This window comes from Balaenoptera musculus, chromosome 4 (assembly GCF_009873245.2).
Source record: "Balaenoptera musculus isolate JJ_BM4_2016_0621 chromosome 4, mBalMus1.pri.v3, whole genome shotgun sequence".
In the NCBI taxonomy this organism is placed as follows: domain Eukaryota; kingdom Metazoa; phylum Chordata; class Mammalia; order Artiodactyla; family Balaenopteridae; genus Balaenoptera; species Balaenoptera musculus.
In genome coordinates, this window is record NC_045788.1 from 13,930,549 (window position 1) to 13,950,377 (window position 19,829).

Genomic DNA, 19,829 nt, shown 5'->3' on the forward strand with positions numbered 1-19,829 from the left:
GTGCTTCTATATGGCTTCAGTGATTCCCACACAAGCCCTCAGTAGATAAGGGTCCTCTAGGTTTAAAAGTTAATCCCAACATACAAAAAGAAATACGAGGTGCAGCGAGGTTAAGGCTCAAAGGCAAATGTTTACAAAGCCCACATGACATGGGCTTCATAAATGTCTGGCCCTAACCCCACTCCAAGATGACATTTAAATAATGATTGAAATAATCTCTACGCATCAGTAAATTCATGTGATGTGTATGCTTTCTAATAAAACAGTTTTAAAGCTTTCCAAACTCAAAATACTTTCATTTGAAAATTAAAAAAAATTGCCAGTAACTATTCCAATTCCACAAACTAAAAATGTAATGAGAAACAGGTAAAATTAATTTAAATAATATATTTTATTTAACTCAATATATCCAAAATATTACCATTTCAGCATGTAATCAATATTAAAAAAGTATTAATGAGACATCTAATTTTTTTTTCGTACTGAGTCTTCAAAATCTGGTATATATTATATACTTTCTTAATTTGGATGTTAAATTTTCATTCAAAATACTTGCTCCGTATTTAGATTTCATAAAATTTATATTTGCAAAAGACAATTCACATACACAAGTTATTCCAAGCATACTTAAAAGTTTTCCAGTAACTGAGTTGAGAATCTATATTTAGATTAATTAAATTTTTAAAAAATCAAAAATTCAGTTCCTCAGTTATGCTGACCACAATTCAGGTGCTCAAGACTTACAACATGGCCCGGGCTGCAGTCCTCGGCAGCGCTGACTTAAAGTGCCCCAATGATGTTGGCTTAGGGTGTTGCTATTAACAGAATGGTGTTCAGAGAATACTGTCTTTAATCTCCTCTCAAAACTGCATAACTTTCTTGTAGGTTAAACTATCCACTGTTAGCATCAACATTTTATACATAATTAAAATTTTTCTTAATTATATTTTCTCATAAGATGCCATGTCCTCTAGTAACAATCGGATTTTATGTATAAATGCTTCCTGTTGAATTATGAAGAGGCTTATAGCAATACAAACTCTAAAATAACCCAATCAGTCATCCATCCTTCTCCAGGGCAAACATTACTACAAAGTGTTAAACCAGCCCCTAAAACCAATGTTAAAAAGGGGATCCCACAATATTTTTTACAAAGTAGTGATTAAATATTCCTTGACTATTTATTTAAATGGAACAATTCCTGAAAGTAAAAAAGTGAAAATATTTTTACGCTATGCTTTAGTTTGCCAATTTATTTCATGATTTCTTTACAAGAGGAGCGTTTAAAAAATAAATGCTATACACTTAGGTGTTAGACTGAATGACAACAGCTATGAAATTTCCTTTTTCACTGAAACCCTTGAAATTATAAGATTTTAAGTGTGACCCTTGAAATGACAAAACCCATTGATTAAAATAGATGCTCAAATCTTTACCAAAGTGAGTAATTAATCCTGTGCTTAAACTGCTGCAAAAGCTGAATGAGATACAAATGCTGGAGCCAATGAATTCTACACCTTGGCCCTCAGGCTTCTGGCTTGGTCCCACAGCTCCATTTTTGCGACTGCCGAGAGGTGAACTTCATCGGGCCCATCTGCTAAGCGCAAAGTTCGCGTTAGGGCATACCTGCAAAAACACAAAGAGCAGGGATGGCAGGACTTATCAAAGAGGAACCTGATGCTTTAACATCAGTCACTCTGATTCTAAGCCAAGATTATTATTGTTTGAAATCTCGCCAAGGCAGTGATAAGAAAATTGCACAGGGAAAATCAAGGAAAGTCAGCCCAAGGGCTTGTGAAATGCCATTTTCAAGTCCTCATCTTGGGAGTGGAATCTTAAATGGCACAGTGCAGTGGGCTTAATCTCAGTCTTGGTTTGCTGTAGGTACTAGTATTTGCTAGAACTAGGAGATATCTTAGGTAATCCACAGGCCATGAAGAATATATAACATTTATATACTATAAATATATAGTACTATATATTTAGTTCTTTCTTATTAAAAATTGATGGGGGATAAACTGATGGGGCACCAGCCTCTTATCTCCAGTGTGAGAGAGAAGGTGGCACCATGCCTGGTGGTGATGGGCAGTGGAGAGTATTCCTTCTTGATCCCAGCAAGCACATGTGGACATGAGATGGTGGCTGGCATGCACTGCCGCAGTCTGGCCACGGCCTCCGGGTGTGGGTGGTAAAGTGTCCTAAGTGCATACCTAAGCCTTGCTCTGCTCCCTTCCTCTCCTTCCTGTTCCAGGGTGAACCCCCATGAGTTATTTACAGCCCAGGAACCCTCAGTGCATCTTCTCAGTGTAAAAGTGAACATGGTTGAGTGAAATGACAATTGTAATCATAAAACTATTTATTGGTACGGAGCTCTATAGTAAAATACCTATATTGCCTCAGTTAGCCTTCAATTATGCTTTAAAGTAAGTTAGTTATCTTTATTTTCTTCATAAACAGTTAGTATCAAGCCATCTGTAGATTTTTAACTCCAAGCCCATCAAATGTAGATGGTGATTAAATGACATCTACTCACATGTTAGCCAGAGGGTATTCGTGGGAAACACCGGCACCTCCACACACTTGGATGGCCTGGTCAACAATTTTGCAGACGGCCCGAGGGGCAGCCACTTTAATCATTGCAATCTACATAAACAAGATATAAAAAGAATGTTCCTTTCTTAGACAATACACAATGTGATAAAATTTGATATAATCTGTATTTTCTTTGTGAAAAGAAACAAGGGAACTTTCCCACATACACACACCACTGAAACACGATCTTTGATGAAAGCCAACAAAGATCCACTAATGCAGCTAACGGACATATTTCAGTCAACACAGACCTTTTGGAAAGAGATATCTCTTCCAAATCACATTTTATTAACTTATTTATTACTTGCATTGTCTTGTTTCTGAAAGGATTTCAGGCAACTGATAAGTGACATTCATCACCTTAGGGATCATAAAGAGTTAAAAAGTCTTCGATAATCAGTTTTCCCTTGGCAATTTCATTGCTTTTATAATTAAACAATCATGTTCTTATTCCAAATAAGCCAGAAACATAAGAAGGCAGGGGATGAGAGGTGTCTTCTATGAAACATTTCTAGTTGGCAGCACAGTGCTCTGCATTCTGTATCAACTTGGTCAGTCTTCGCTAGAACCCTAGGCCATAGGCAGACAGGTCAGATACTTTGCCCAAGGTCAAGAGGTTAGCAGAAAGTAACATACCGGGTACAATTCCAAGTCAGTATAAAGTTTGGTATTTACCTTCTCTACCTTCTGTTGCTGCATCTCAAGAAAGCTGAAGATATTCTGCATCCTGAAAATCATTCCCTAAAGCAGCCCAGTGAAAGGAAAACTAGCAAGGGTGATTGTATAAATGTATAAATTATACATTTATAATTTTTAAACCGAAATCACATGGAAGCTTCCGATATTCTGAGTGCCCTCAAGGCACCATGAAACCTGGAATGCCCCAAGAGTGGGACAAACTTCTTGGAGAAGGCTTGGCAGATGGTGGTCCAAGGGGCCTCACCTCCTTCTTAGCACCAGAGCTGCCCAGAGTATCAATGCTGTGGGCAGCTTTCAAGGTCAACAAGCGGATCTCCTCAATGGCAATGCGGCTTTCAGCGATCCAGTGAGCCACCACCTCCTGCAGAGGAGCAAAGGGCAGCAGAAGAAGGAGGAGATAAGCTGGTGTCAGAGGTCCACATGTAACACAGACTGGTAGTTTGGTGAAAACATCCTCTACGCCAAGGACTGTTCTCAAGCCTTACTCTATATATTTTTATTTTTATTATATATTTTTAATATATTTATTTATTTTATCTTTGGCTGCGTTGGGTCTTAGTTGCTGCATGCGGGCTTTCTCTAGTTGCAGTGAGTGGGGTCTACTCTTCGTTGTGGTGCGTGGGCTTCTCATTGTGGTGGCCTCTCTTGTTGCAGAGCACAGGCTCTAGGCATGCGGGCTTCAGTAGTTGTGGCACGCAGGCTCAGTAGTTGTGGCGCATGGGCTTAGTTGCTCCACGACATGTGGGATCTTCCCGGACCAGGGCTCGAACCTGTGTTCCCTGAATTGGCAGGCAGATTCTTAACCACTGTGCCACCGGGGAAGTCCTCTATATATTTTTAAATGGAAGAGTTAATTTGTTTGAAATAACCAGCCAGCCACATACCCATGGAATGCTGCAGGTAACATTGGCGGATTTTAGAAAAAAACTTTATTTGCTCAGAGAAATAATTTATTTTGGATATCCTGGTGTCTAAAGTCAAGATGGTCTCACTGAGCAATTGTTTTATTGCCAGGACACTCCTTACTGGCCCTTCTGAATGCTAACTGCACACTCCCATTGAAACTTGGTTAAATGTAAGGTGGTGGACCTGCTTATTGACAATCTAGATAATTCCTAAGATATTTCAGTGTGAGAATGGTCCAGCATCTTTTGTTGTGTTATTACTATTATTTATTTAGTAAACATGAACTTTTTCTTTGGTGAACAGTTCTATGAATTTTAACACATGTATATACTGGTATAACCACAAACACGATACAGAACAGTTTCATTTCCCCCAAAAAACTCCCTCATGCTGCCCCTTTTTAGCCCTACTTCTGCCCTCTAGCAACCACTGAATGGTTCTCAGTTATTATACTGTTGCCTTTTCCAGAATGTCATATAAATGGAATCATTTAGCATGTATTCTTTAGAGACCGGCTTCCTTCACTCAGCATAATTCCTTTGAATTTCATCCTAATTGTTCTGTGTATCAACTGTCCACGCCTCTTTATCACTGAGTAGTATTCCATTGTAGGGATGTACCACGACTTGTTTTTCCATTCACCTGTTGAAGGACATTTGGGTTGTTTCCAGTTTTTGGTGAATTATTAACAGAGCTTCTGTAAATATCTGTATATGGGTTTCTGTGTGAACATACCTTTTCACTTTTTAAAGCAAATACCAGGAGTGGAATTGTTAGGTCATGTGGTAAATACTTATAAGAAGCCGTCGAAGTTTTCCAGAGTGACTGTACCATTTTGCATTCCCACCAGCAGTATATGAGTTCCAGTTACTCTCCAAACCATCAGCACTCGCTATCATCTGTATTTTTAAATTTTAGCCATTTTAACAATGTGCAGAGATATCTCATGGTGGTTTTAATTTGCATTTCCCTAATTGCTGATGATATTGGTCACCTCTTGATGTGTTTATTTGCCATTTATAAATTGTTTGGTGACAAGTCTGTTCAAGTCATTTGCCCATTTTTTAATTGGGCTTAGAGAGCTGGGCTTAGAGAGTTCATTATTCAGTCATTTGTTAGATAGGCAATTTGCAAACATTTTCTCCCAGTCCATAGCTTTTTTCATTCTCTTAATAGTGACTTTCATAGTGCCAAAGTGCTCAATTTTAATGAAGTCCAATTTGTCAATTTTTTTCCCTTATGTGTCATGTTTTTGGTGCATGTCTAAGAACATTTTGCCTAATACCAGGTCAGGAGACTTTTATCTTCGTGATATTTTCACCTATATATAAAAGTCAATTGACCCATGTTTTTATGAGTCTATTTCTAGACCTGCTATTCTGTTCCAAAGACCTATGTGTCTCTCCTTATACCACACTGTTTTGTCGTAGCTTACGGTAAGTCTTCAGATACTGTGATTCCTCCAACTTTACTCTTCTTTTTCAAACTCTTTTATTATTTTAGTTTCTCTGCATTTCCATATAAATTCTAGGATCAACTTGTTTATATCTACAAAAATGTTCTGCTGGGATTCTGATTGGAATTACATTAAATCTATAGATCAATTTGAGAATAGCTCACATCTTTACTATGTTAGCCTTCCAATCCATGAACACAGTATTTCTCTGTATTTATTTAGGCTTCTTTTGGTTTCTTTTACACTTTTATAATTTTTAGCATGTAGATTCTATACATGTTTTGTTAGATTTGTACCTATTTCCTTTCTTAGTCTATTGTAAATGGTATTTTAAAAATTTCAGCTTCCGATTGTTCACTGCTAGTATACAGAAATAAAATTGTTCATTGCTAGTATACAGAAATAAAATTAATTTTATGTGTTGATTCAATCCTATGACTTTGCTAAACTCACTTATTATTAGTTCTAGGAGGATTGTTTTGTTCTGTTTGGTAGATTCCTAAGGATTTTCTACACAATCATGTTGTCTGCAAAGAGGGGCAGTTTTATCTATTCTTTCCGCCAACTATGCACTTTATTTCTTTTTCTTGTCTCACCACAATGGCTAAGACTTCCTCTATGATGATAAAGAGCAGTGGTGATGGGACTTCCCTGGTGGCACAGTGGTTAAGAATACGCCTGCCAATGCAGGGGACATGGGTTCGAGCCCTGGTCCGGGAAGATCCCACATGTCACGGAGCAACTAAGCCTGTGTGCCAAAACTACTGAGCTTATGCTCTAGAGCCCATGAGCCACAACTACTGAGCCCACGTTCCACAACTACTGAGCTTGCGCACCTAGAGCCCATGCTCTGCAACAAGAGAAGCCACTGCAATGAGAAGTCTGCGCACTGCAATGAAGAGTAGCCCCCCTCGCCCCAACTAGAGAAAGACTGCGTGCAGCAATGAAGACCCAACACAGCTAAAAATAAATAAATAAATACAATTTTAAAAAGTGTTAAAAAAAAAAGAGCAGTGGTGAGAGTAAACATCCTTGCTTTGTTCCCAATCTTGGGAATGAAAATATTCAGTCTTTCATTATTAAGTACGATGTTAGCTGTAGAATTTTTAGATGCTCCGTATTAGGTTAAATAAATTCCTTTCTATCTCTAGTATGCTGAGAGCTTTATCATGAATAGATGCTGAATTTTGTCAAGTGCCTTCTTCTATCAATCGATATGATCATGTGGTTTTTCTTTTCTAGGCTGTTAATATGGCACATTACAATGATTAATTTTCTTAATGATTGATATTTGAATATGCATCAGCCTTGCATTCCTGGGATAAACCTCACTTGGTTGTTCTTTTTACATATTGCTGGATTACATTTGCTAGGTTTTTGCATCTATACTGGTCTGTAGTTTGTTCTTGTCTGGTTTTGGATTAGTGTAATTCTGGTCTCATAAATGAGTTGGCAAGTGCTTCCTCCTCTTCATTTTTCTGGAAGAGATTGTGTAGAATTTGTGTTATTTCTTCTTTAACTGTTTAGCAGAATTTACCAGTGATACCATTTGGGCCTGAAGATTTCTTTTCTCAGGATATTTTAAACTGTGTATTCAGCTTCTTTAATACTTGTAGAACCATTCAGGTTATCTATTTCACATTCAGTGAGTTTTGGTATTTTGTGGCTTTTGAGGAATTGATCCATTTCATCTAAGTTGCTAAATTTATGTGCTCTGCATACATGCCTGAGTGTGTGTTTCCCAAGCCCCAGATCTAGAGTGGAGCAGACTACCTCGGCTTCAGCACCAGTCCCTATTCTCCAGTTCAGGTTTTCCCAGAGAGCTCCACATTGTGGTTTATAGAATACTTGCACAAATTATGAAATTGGTATTTCCAAAGACTTCTATTTCCAGGAAGATGGAATAGATGTACTTTCCCCTATTCCTCCTGCAAAGTACAACTAAAATCTTGGGCATCATCCAAAGAACAAACACAAGAAGACTCTGAAAGGTAGAGAGAAGAAGCCAGACTAGCCAGGGACTTTGGGAACAGAAGAACAACATGGTAGTAAGTTCCCTCCGTTTCCTCTTTGTCTCATATATCCCAGACTTGGAGCTGAAGAAGCCAGCAACCTGGAAATACCAATGAGCACAGACAAAAATCAAACAAAAAACAGCCTCAACAAATACTGTCTTTAGCTGAAGGATTGGGAAGGGGCAGCTAGAAAGACAGAAAACTTAGAGAATAACCACTCTACCCAAGCCAATACTAAAGAAAAAAGCACTGGCCCCACTCCTACTCATGCCAGCACAGACTTCCACCCTTGTGAGTGCGAGATGAGGTACCTCAACACTCCTGCCAGGGTGGTATCAGACAGAGAGTGTCAAGTAAGGAGCAACACCAGGAACAAGTTCCCTCCCCTCTATGATGTCATTGGGGACCACCCGGTGATGAGAATGCACCCCTTTCCTCAGCTACCAGTGGAGGCTGAGCGGGAAGCTGGACTTCTACCTACCTCTGCCTGGCAGTAATGAGGTGCAACCCCTTCCTCTAACAGAGCAGTGTCAGAGAAACCCAGCTAAAATAGAAAGTTTAAATAAGATCCAGAATCTTATAACATAATATGAAAATGTCTAGGTTTTAATAAAAAATTATTTGTTATGCCAAAACCCAGGAAGTCTCAAAATTTATGATGATGACAACTCTGAGATGACAGAAATGTTATAATTTCTGACAAAGATTTTAAAGCAACTATGATAAAAATGCTTCAATCAGTAAATAGAAACACAACTGAAACAAATGAGAAAATAGAAAGCCTCAGCAAAGGAATTTAAGTCTTAGTAATGAAATTACTAAGAAGAAATAAAGAAGAAAAAAATGGATATTTTGTAACTGAGAAATATAACCATTTAAATAAAAAGCTCAGTGGATGGGCTCAACAGCAGAATGGAGGGGACAAAGGAACAAATCAGTGAACTGGAAGACAGGACAATAGCAATTGCCCAATCTGAACCACAGAGAGAAAATAGACCAAAAATTTTTTTTAAAGAATAGCATTAAAATAGACAAATTAATTAATTAAATTTTTTTTAAAAAGAGGATCTCAAGGAAAATTGAAAAATACACTGATGGGATTAATATAAAAACACAATACATAAAAATTTGTGGAATACAGGTAAAGCAGTGTTGAGAGGAAAATTTACAGCACTAAACACATAGATTAGAAAATAGGAAAAGTCTCACATCAATACTCCTTGCTACCGCACCAAGAACCTATAAAAAAAGAGCAAAATAAGCCTGAAGAAAGCAAAAGAAAGGATATGATAAATAGCAGAAATCAATAAAATTGAAAACAAAACAAAAAAATAGAGAAAATCAATGAAACAAAGATCTTGTTAATGTTGTCATATCAATTATTATATTGTATAATTTTATATATTAATAATTAATATATATTCTTTGAGAAGATCAGTAAAATTGACAGACCTTTAACAAGACAGACAAAGGAAAAGGAAGGCACAAATAACCAATTTCAGTAATGAAACGGAATATCACTGAAGACCCTGCAGACATCAATAGGATAACAGGAGAATATTATGAACAACTCTAAACACATAAAATTGACAGCTTAGACAAAATGGATCACTTCCTCAAAAAATACAAACCACCACAATTCATTCAATATAAAATAGATAATGTGAATAACCCTATAGCTATTAAGGAAACTGAATTGTAAATTAAAAACTAACCCCAGACCAAATCTCCAGGCCCAAATTGTTTCATTGGAGAACTCTACCAAATGTTTAAAGAAGAATTAACATAAATCTAGACAATCTGGTTTTCTTTAATTAACAATAATCTTTGACGTTCAGACTACATGCCCTTTGTTGCAAAACTCCTATATATCCTGGCTCCCTCCTAGGAACAGTTCTCTCAGGGTTACTTGAGATGCTGCCTCTCAGGCTTGAAGTCCTAAAAATTTCCACCAAATAAAACATAACTCTCAGGACTTCCCTGGTGGGCCAGTGGGTTAGACTCTGTGCTCCCAATGCAGGGGTCCCGATCAGGGATCAATCCCTGGTCGGGAAACTAGATCCTGCATGCATGCAGCAACTAAGAGTTCACAGGCCACAACTAAGAAGTCTGCATACTTCAACTAAGAACCCACGTGCCACAACTAAGTCCACATGCTGCAACTAAAGATCACACATGCTGCAACTAAGACCTGGCACAGCCAAAATAAATAAATAAATAGTAAATTTTTAAAAAACCAAAACTTTCCAAAAAAATAAAAAGAATTATACATAATGACAAAGTAGGGTTTATTCTAAGGATGCAAAGCTAGTTTAGTATTGAAAATCCATCAATGTACTCCATCATATTAACAAGATGAAAAAAAAATCACATGGTCATACAAATTAATGCAGAAAAATCATTTGACAAAATTCAACATTCATTCATGATAAAAACTCTCAGAAAACTAATTATAGAGGGGAATTCAACTTAACAAAGAACATCTACAAAAAATCTACAGCCAACATTACACATAATGTTCTCCTAAGAAACTGGATCACTCATACACAGCTGGTGAGAATGAAAAATGGCATAGTCATTCTGGAAGACAGTTTGGTGGTTTCTTAAAAAACTAAACATGCAACTACTGTATGACCCAGCAACTGAGTTTTTAGGCATTTATACCAGAGAAATAAAGAATTAAGTTGATGCTAAAACCTATACTTGAATGTTTATAGCAGCTTTATTTGTAACAGCTCAAAACTGGAAAGAACCCAAATATCCCTCAACAGGTGAATAGTTAAACTGTGATAATCCACACCAAGGAATACTACTCAACAATAAAAAGAAGCCAGCTACTGATACATATAACCTGGATGAATCTCCAAAGAATTATGCTGAATGAAAAAAACCAACCACAAAAGTTTAAATACTGTATAATTTCTTTCCTGAAATGACAAAATTATAAAGATGAAGAACAGATTAGTGGTTGCCAGGAGTTAAGGAGGGAGGAGGGGTGAGAGTGAAATGGGTGCAGCTATAAAAGGACAACATGAGGGCTCTTTGTGGTAATGGAAATGTTATGTATCTTGACTGTATTGATGACAATATCTTGGTTCTGATAATGTATTATAGTTTGATAAGATGTTGCAATTGGGGGAAACTGGGTCAAAGGTACAAGGTTTCTATCTGTATTATTTCTTTTTTTTTTAATTTAATTTTATTTATTTTTTTATACAGCAGGTTCTTATTAGTCATCTATTTTATACATATCAGTGTATATATGTCAATCCCAATCACCCAATTCATCACACTCCCACCCTCAGCCCCCCGCCACTTTCACCCCCTTGGTGTCCATACATTTGTTCTCTACGTCTGTGTCTCAATTTCTGCCCTGAAAACCAGTTCATCTGTACCATTTTTCTACGTTCCACATATATGCGTTAATATACGATATTTGTTTTTCTCTTTCTGACTTACTTCACTCTGTATGACAGTCTCTAAATCTATTCACGTCTCAACAAATGACCCAATTTCATTCCTTTTTATGGCTGAGTAATATTCCATTGTATACATGTACCAAATCTTCTTTATCCATTCGTCTGTCGATGGGCATTTAGGTTGTTTCCATGACCTGGCTATTGTAAATAGTGCTGCAATGAACATTGGGGTGTATGTGTCTTTTTGAATCATGGTTTTCTCTGGGTATATGCCCAGTAGAGGGATTGCTGGATCATACGGAAATTCTATTTTTAGTTTTTTAAAGAACCTCCATACTGTTCTCCATAGTGGCTGTATCAATTTACATTCCCACCAACAGGGCCAGAGGGTTCCCTTTTCTCCACACCCTCTCCAGCATTTGCTGTTTGTAGATTTTCTGATGACGCCCATTCTAGCTGGTGTGAGGTGATACCTAATTGTAGTTCTGATATGCATTGCTCTAATAATTAGTGATGTTGAGAAGCTTTTCATGTGCTTCTTGGCCATCTGTATGTCTTCTTTGGAGAAAGGTCTATTTCTGTCTTCTGGCCATTTTTGGATGGGGTTGTTTGTTTTTTTGATACTGAGTTGCATGAGCTGCTTCTAAAATTGGAGGTTAATCCTTTGTCAGTTGCTTCATTTCCAAATATTTTCTCCCATTCTGAGGGTTGTCTTTTCGTCTTGTTTATGATTTCCTTTACTGTGCAAAAGATTTTAAGTTTCATTAGGTCCCATTTCTTTATTTTTGCTTTTATTTCCATTTCGCTAGGAGGTGGGTCAAAAAGGATCTTGCTGTGATTTATGTCATAGTGTTCTGCCTATGTTTTCCTCTAAGAGTTTTATAGTGTCCGGCCTTATATTTAGGTCTTTAATCCATTTTGAGTTGATTTTTGTGTGTGGTGTTAGGGAGTGTCCTAATTTCATTCTTTTACCTGTAGCTGTCCAGTTTTCCCAGCACCACTTATTGAAGAGGCTGTCTTTTCTCATTGAATATTCTTACTTCATTTATCAAAAATAAGGTGACCATATGTGCATGGGTTTATCTCTGGGCTTTGGATCCTGTTCCATTGATCTATATTTCTGTTTTTGTGCCAGTACCATACTGTCTTGATTACTGTAGCTTTGTGGTATAATCTGAAGTCAGGGAGCCTGATTCCTCCAGCTCCATTTTTCTTTCTCAAGATTGCTTTGGCTATTTGGGGTCTTTTGTGTTTCCATACAAATTGTGAAATTTTTTGTTCTAGTTCTGTGAAAAATGCCAGTGGTAATTTGATAGGGATTGCATTGAATCTGTAGATTGCTTTGGGTAGTAGAGTCATTTTCACAATGCTAATTCTTCTAATCCAAGAACATGGTATATCTCTCCATCTATTTGTATCATCTTTAATTTCTTTCATCAGTGTCTTATATTTTTCTGCATACAGGTCTTTTGTTTCCTAGGTAGGTTTATTCCTAGGTATTTTATTGTTTTTGTTGCAATGGTAAATGGGAGTGTTTCCTTAATTTCACTTTCAGATTTTTCATCATTAGTGCATAGGAATGCAAGAGATTTCTGTACATTAATTTTGTATCCTGCTACTTTACCAGATTCATTGACCAGTTCTAGTAGTTTTCCGGTAGCATCTTTAGGATTCTCTATGTATAGTACCATGTCATCTGCAAACAGTGACAGCGTTAGTTCTTCTTTTCTGATTTGGATTCCTTTTATTTCTTTTTCTTCTCTGATTGCTGTGGCTAAAACTTCCAAAACAATGTTGAATAATAGTGGTGGGAGTGGGCAACCTTGTCTTGTTCCTGATCTTAGTGGAAATGGTTTCAGTTTTTCACCATTGAGGACGATGTTGGCTGTGGGTTTGTTATATATGGCCTTTATTAGGTTCAGGTAAGTTGTCTCTATGCCTACTTCCTGGAGGGTTTTTATCATAAATGGGTATTGAATTTTGTCAAAAGCTTTTTCTGCATCTATTGAGATGATCATATGGTTTTTCTTCTTCAGTTTGTTAATATGGTGTATCACATTGATTGATTTGCATATATTGAAGAATCCTTGCATTCCTGAGATAAACCCCACTTGATCATGGTGTATGATCCTTTTAATGTGCTGTTGGATTCTGTTTGCTAGTATTTTGTTGAGGATTTTTGCATCTATGTTCATCAGTGATATTGGCCTGTAGTTTTCTTTCTTTGTGACATCTTTGTCTGCTTTTGGTATCAGGGTGATGGTGACCTCGTAGAAGGAGTTTGGGAGTGCTCCTCCCTCTGTTATAGTTTGGAAGAGTTTGAGAAGGATAGGTGTTAGCTCTTCTCTAAATGTTTGATAGAATTCGCCTGTGAAGCCATCTGGTCCTGGGCTTTTGTTTGTTGGAAGATTTTTCATCACAGTTTCAATTTCAGTGCTTGTGATTGGTCTGTTTATATTTTCTATTTCTTCCTCGTTCAGTCTCAGAAGGTTGTGCTTTTCTAAGAATTTTTCCATTTCTTCCAGGTTGTCCATTTTTTGGCATAGATTTGCTTGTAGTAATCAATTATGATCCTTTGCAGTGTCTCTGCAGTGTCAGTAGTTACTTCTCCTTTTTCATTTCTAATTCTATTGATTTGAGTCCTCTCCCTCTTTTTCTTGATGAGTCTGGCTAATGGTTTATCAATTTTGTTTATCTTCTCAAAGAACCAGCTTTTAGTTTTATTGATCTTTGCTATTGTTTCCTTCATTTCTTTTTCATTTATTTCTGATCTGATCTTTATGATTTCTTTCCTCCTCCTAACTTTGGGGTTTTTTGTTCTTCTTTCTCTAATTGCTTTAGGTGTAAGGTTAGGCTGTTTATTTGAGATGTTTCTTGTTTCTTAAGGTAGGATTGTATTGCTATAAACTTCCCTCTTAGAAATGCTTGTGCTGCATCATATAGGTTTTGGGTCATCTGTTTTCATTTTCATTTGTTTCTAGGTATTTTTTGATTTCCTTTCTGATTGTTTCAGTGATCTCTTGGTTATTAAGTAGTGTATTGTTTAGCCTCCATGTGTCTGTATTTTTTACAGCTTTTTTCCTGTAATTGATATCTAGTCTCATAGCGTTGTAGTAGGAAAAGATACTTGATACGATTTCAATTTTCTTAAATTTACTGAGGCTTGATTTGTGACACAAGATATGATCCATCCTGGAGAATATTCCATGAGAACCTGAGAAGAAAGTGTATTCTGCTGTTTTTGGATGGAATGTCCTATAAATATCAATTAAGTCCATCTTGTTTAATGTATCATTTAAAGTTTGTGTTTCCTTATTTATTTTCATATTGGATGATCTGTCCATTGGTGAAAGTGGGGTGTTAAAGTCCCCTACTATGATTGTGTTACTGTCGATTTCCCCTTTTATGGCTGTTAGTATTTGCCTTATGTATTTAGGTGCTCCTATGTTGGGTGCATAAATATTTACAATTGTTATACCTTCTTCTTGGATTGATCCCTTGATCATTATATAGTGTCCTTCTTTGTCTCTTGTAATAGTCTTTATTTTAAAGTCTATTTTGTCTGATATGAGAATTGCTACTCCAGCTTTCTGTTGATTTTCATTTGCATGGAATATCTTTTTCTATCCCCTCACTTTCAGTCTGTATGTGTCCCTAGGTCTGAAGTGGGTCTCTTGTAGACAGCATATATGTGGGTTTTGTTTTTGTATCCTTTCAGCCAGTGTAGGTCTTCTGGTTGGAGCATTTAACCCATTTACATTTAAGGTAATTATCTATATGTATGTTCCTATTACCATTTTCTTAATTGTTTTGGGTTTGTTATTGTAGGTCCTTTCCTTCTCTTGTGTTTCCTTTGTAGAGAAGTTCCTTTAGCATTTGTTGTAAAGCTGGTTTGGTGGTGCTGAATTCTGTTAGCTTTTGCTTGTCAGTAAAAGTTTTAGTTTCTCTGTTGAATCTGAATGAGATCCTTGCTGGGTAGAGTAATCTTGGTTGTAGGTTTTTCCCTTTCATCACTTTAAATATGTACTGCCACTCCCTTCTGGCTTGCAGAGTTTCTGCTGAAAGATCAGCCGTTAACCTTATGGGGATTCCCTTTTATGTTATTTGTTGTTTTTCCCTTGCTGCTTTTAATATTTTTTCTTTGTATTTAATATTTGATAGTTTTGTTAATATGTGTCTTGGCGTGTTTCTCCTTGGATTTATCCTGTATGGGACTCTCTGCCTTTCCTGGATTTGATTAACTATTTCCTTTCCCATATTAGAGAAGTTTTCAACTATAATCTCTTCAAATATTTTCTCAGTCCCTTTCTTTTTCTTTTTTTTTTTTTTTAAGGTTTTATTTATTTATTTATTTATTTATGGCTGTGTTGGGTCTTTGTTTCTGTGTGAGGGCTTTTTCTAGTTGCGGCAAGTGGGGGCCACTCTTCATCGCGGTGCGCGGGCCTCTCATTATCGCAGCCTCTCTTGTTGCGGAGCACAGGCTCCAGATGCGCAGGCTCAGTAATTGTGGCTCATGGGCCTAGTTGCTCCGCGGCATGTGGGATCTTCCCAGACCAGGGCTCGAACCCGTGTCCCCTGCATTGGCAGGCAGATTCTCAACCACTGCGCCACCAGGGAAGCCCCCCTTTCTTTTTCCCTTCTTCTTCTGGGACCCCTATAATTCAAATGTTGGTGCATTTAATGTTGTCCCAGAGGTCTCTGAGACTGTCCTCAATTCTTTTCATTCTTTTTTCTTTATTCTGCTCTGCAGTAGTTATTTCCACTATATTATCTTCCAGGTCACTTATCCGTTCTTCTGCCTCAGTTAATCTGCTCTTGATTCCTTCTAGAGAATTTTAAATTTCATTTATTGTGTTGTGCATCATGGTTTGTTTGCTCTTTAGTTCTTCTAGTTCCTTGTTAAATGTTTCTTGTATTTTCTCCATTCCATTTCCAAGATTTTGGATCATCTTTACTATCATTATTCTGAATTCTTTTTCAGGTAGACTGACTATTTCCTCTTCATTTGTTTGGTGTGGTGGGTTTTTACCTTGCTCCTTCATCTGCTGTGTATTTCTCTGTCTTCTCATTTTGCTTATCTTACTGTGTTTGGGGTCTCCTTTTTACAGGCTGCAGGTTTGTAGTTCCTGTTGTTTTTGCTGTCTGCCCCCAGTGGCCAAGATTGGTTCAGTGGGTTGTGTCAGCCTCCTGGTGGAGGGGACTATTGCCTGTGTTCTGGTGGATGAGGGTGGATCTTGTCTTTCTGGTGGGCAGGTCTGCCTCTGGTGGTGTGTTTTGGTGTGTTTGTGACCTTATCATGATTTTAGGCAGCCTCTCTGCTAATGGGTGGGGTTGTGTTCCTGTCTTGCTAGTTGTTTGGCATAGGGTGTCCAACACTGTAGCTTGCTGGTTGTTGAGTGGAGCTGGGTCTTGGCATCGAGATGGAGATCTCTGGGAGATTTTCACCATTTGATATTACGTGAGCTGGGAGGTCTCCGGTGGACCAATGTCCTGAACTTGGCTCTCCCACCTCAGAGGCACAGGCCTGATGCCCGGCTGGAGCACCAAGACCCTGCCATCCACATGGCTCAGAATTAAAGAGAGAAAAAAGGAAAGAAAGAAAGAAAAATAAATAAATAAATAAAATAAAATTAATAAAATAAAAAATAATTATTGAAAAAAAAATTTAAGTAATAAAAAAAAAAAGAAAGAAGAGAGCAACTAAACCAAAAAACAAATCCACCAATGATAAGTGCTAAAAACTATACCAAAAAAAAAAAACAAAAAAAACGGAGAGACAGAACCCTAGGACAAATGGTAAAAGCAAAGCTATACAGACAAAATCACACACAGAAACATATACATACACACTCCCAAAAAGAGAAAATGGAAAAAATATATATATCATTGCTCCCAAAGTCCACCACCTCAATTTGGGGATGATTTGTTGTCTATTCAGGTATTCCACAGATGTAGGGTACATCAAGTTGTTTGTGGAGCTTTAATCCGCTGCTTTTCAGGCTGCTGGGAGAAATTTCCCTTTCTCTTCTTTGTTCGCACAGCTCCTGGGGTTTAGCTTTGGATTTGGCCCCGCCTCTGTGTGTAGGTCGCCTGAGGGCATCTGTTCTTCTCTCAGACAGGATGGGGTTAAAGGCGCAGCTGATTAGGGGGCTGTGGCTCACTCAGGCTGGGGGGAGGGAGGGGTACGGAATGCAGGGTGAGCCTGTGGCGGCAGAGGCTGGCATGACGTTTCAACAGCCTGAGGTGCGCCGTGCGTTCTCCCGGGGAAGTTGTCCCTGGATCACGGGACCCTGGCAGTGGCGGGCTGCACAGGTTCCCAGGAGGGGAGGTGTGGATAGTGACCTGTGCTTGCACACGGGCTTCTTGGTGGCTGCAGCAGCAGCCTTAGCGTCTCATGCCCATTCCTGGTGTCTGTGCTGATGCACCCGTCTCTGGAGCTCATTTAGTCGGCTCTCTGAATCCCCTCTCCTCGTGCACCGCGAAACAAAGAGGCAAGAATAAGTCTCTTGCCTCTTCGGCAGCTCCAGACTTTTTCCTGGACTCCCTCCTGGCTAGCTGTGGCGCACTAGCCCCTTCAGGCTGTGTTCACGCAGCCAGCCCCAGTCCTCTCCCTGGGATCTGACCTCTGAAGCCCGAGCCTCAGCTCCCAGCCCCCACCTGCCCCGGCTGGTGAGCAGAGAAGCCTCTAGGGCTGGTGAGTGCTGGTCGGCACCGATCCTCCGTGCGGGAATCTCTCCGCTTTGCCCTCTGCACCCCTGTTGCTGCGCTCTCCTCTGTGGCTCCGAAGTTTCCCCCTCTGACACCTGCAGTCTCCGCCCTTGAAAGGGCTTCCTAGTGTGTGAAAACCTTTCCTCCTTCACAGCTGCCTCCCACTGGTGCAGGTCCCATCCCTATTCTTTTGTCTCTGTTTTTTCTTTTTTCTTTTTTCTTTTGCCCTACCCAGGTACGTGGGGAGTTTTTGGCCTTTTGGGAGGTCTGAGGTCTTCTGCCAGCATTTAGTAGGTGTTCTGTAGGGGTTGGTCCACATGTAGATGTATTTCTGATGTATTTGTGGGGAGGAAGGTGATCTCCATGTCTTACTCTTCTGCCATCTTGAAGCTCCTCCCAGGCAATCTTGAAAAGAGAAAAGTGTAAGAAGTGACAGTTGATGCCATGAGCAACTCTTTAGCTCCTACTCCATCAGCATTGTGGAGTTGTATACATGGCCTCAAACATTCACATCTTCTTACCTTTTCCAACAGTGCCCATCTAACAGCTGAACCCTTGCCCTCAATGTTAACTAAAGGGGTTCTTCCACAAATTATTCCTAGGTATGTGCCATAAAGCAGGCTGTTATTTTTCCATAAGAACAGTGTTACAACTAAATCATAGATATGCTGAATAATATCTCAAAAAAAAGCAAACATGGCCTATAGGAATTCAAGTTAAAAAATATACTGCAAAATTTTTATGATTGTCACAAATGTACTTTACAAGGGGTTGTAAAGTACATTTGTGACAATCTTATAAAATGTACCAAAATACACATGTCCAGCAAACATGTCTAGCGAGGTTCTCTAGAATACAATTTTATCACTACAAGTGTGACCTAACACTACATGTTAGCAATCATAAGTATTAAATATTTAATAATAATTTTTCTTGCCTCCTTAAAATTTAGAAGGGCTTTTGGGGAGATGATTTGGATATCTCATTTCTCTTAAAATTTTTCTATTTCAGCTTAAAAGCTCCCTTCAACATTTCTTGTAAGCAAGGAAGTCTGAAATGATAGCGTCTTTTCCTCTTTTTTTTTTTAAATAAATTTATTTATTTATTTATTTATTTTTGGCTGCATTGGGTCTTCGTTGCTGTGTGCAGGTTTTTCTCTAGTTGCGGCGAGTGGGGCTACTCTTCATTGTAGCACACAGGCTTCTCATTGCAGTGGCTTTTCTTGTTTTAGAGCACAGGCTCTAGGTGCACGGGCTTCAGTAGTTGTGGCTCACAGGCTCAGTAGTTGTGGCTCGTGGGCTCTAGAGCACAGGCTCAGTAGTTGTGGCGCACGGGCTTAGTTGCTCCATGGCGTGTGGGATCTTCCTGGACCAGGGTTCGAACCTGTGTCCCCTGCATTGGCATGCAGATTCTTAACCACTGCCCTACCAGGGAAGTACCGTCTCTTTTTCTCTTGATAAATATTCTCTAATTTGGATTATAGTGCTTGGATGTAAGGATGTAACAATATTGTTTACTGTACTTTGTAAACAACAGACTCAGTAGTGCATAATTTAGAGATGAGAATTCAAAATATCATGAACATCCCACCAAATGTTGATCCCATTTCTACTTGCATTTCTCCATTGACAGGAAGCTCACTTCTTTTTTAAAGCAGTCCATTCCATTTTTATATCTCTCTTATTTCACTGAGTTTTAGGCTATTTTCCTATATCTCTCCACTTATCTGTCCTAATTCCTTCCAGAAAGCCAAAGGACAAGGCTTCCTTCCTCCTTACAACAGCCTTCTCATGTCCACAGAGAGGGCTACTGTACGAGGTTCTCTAGAGAACGAGAGTCTGGGAAAGTTGAAGGAATTGTCCACACTCTGTGTGCTGAGGTGTTGCAGCACTTAAAGAGTTATTTAATCTTTCACAAAGATAACTACCTCTGGTCAGACTATATTTAAATTCAGACATAAATATGTTTTGTGGAAAACATATGTTCTCCTTGTTTATGCAGAGGAAATCTCTTGCTGATCAAGTAATGCTGTTT

General features: G+C 38.5%; 1 protein-coding gene across 2 annotated transcripts in view; it reads right to left on the reverse strand.

Moving 5' to 3' along the window:
* Positions 1 to 372: 372 nt before the first annotated feature.
* Positions 373 to 19,829, reverse strand: part of ACAD11 (acyl-CoA dehydrogenase family member 11) — a 103,946-nt gene continuing 84,489 nt past the window's right edge. The window contains exons 18-20 of one of the 2 annotated variants that reach the window (XM_036851125.1): positions 3,536 to 3,652; positions 2,534 to 2,643; positions 373 to 1,626 (exon numbers count right to left, since the gene is read on the reverse strand). In XM_036851125.1, coding sequence (XP_036707020.1) covers positions 1,512 to 1,626; positions 2,534 to 2,643; positions 3,536 to 3,652 — 342 coding nt within the window. In that variant the 3' untranslated portion in view covers positions 373 to 1,511. The remainder of the gene's footprint in view (positions 1,627 to 2,533; positions 2,644 to 3,535; positions 3,653 to 19,829) is intronic. The other variant, XM_036851126.1, reaches the window with a different exon arrangement.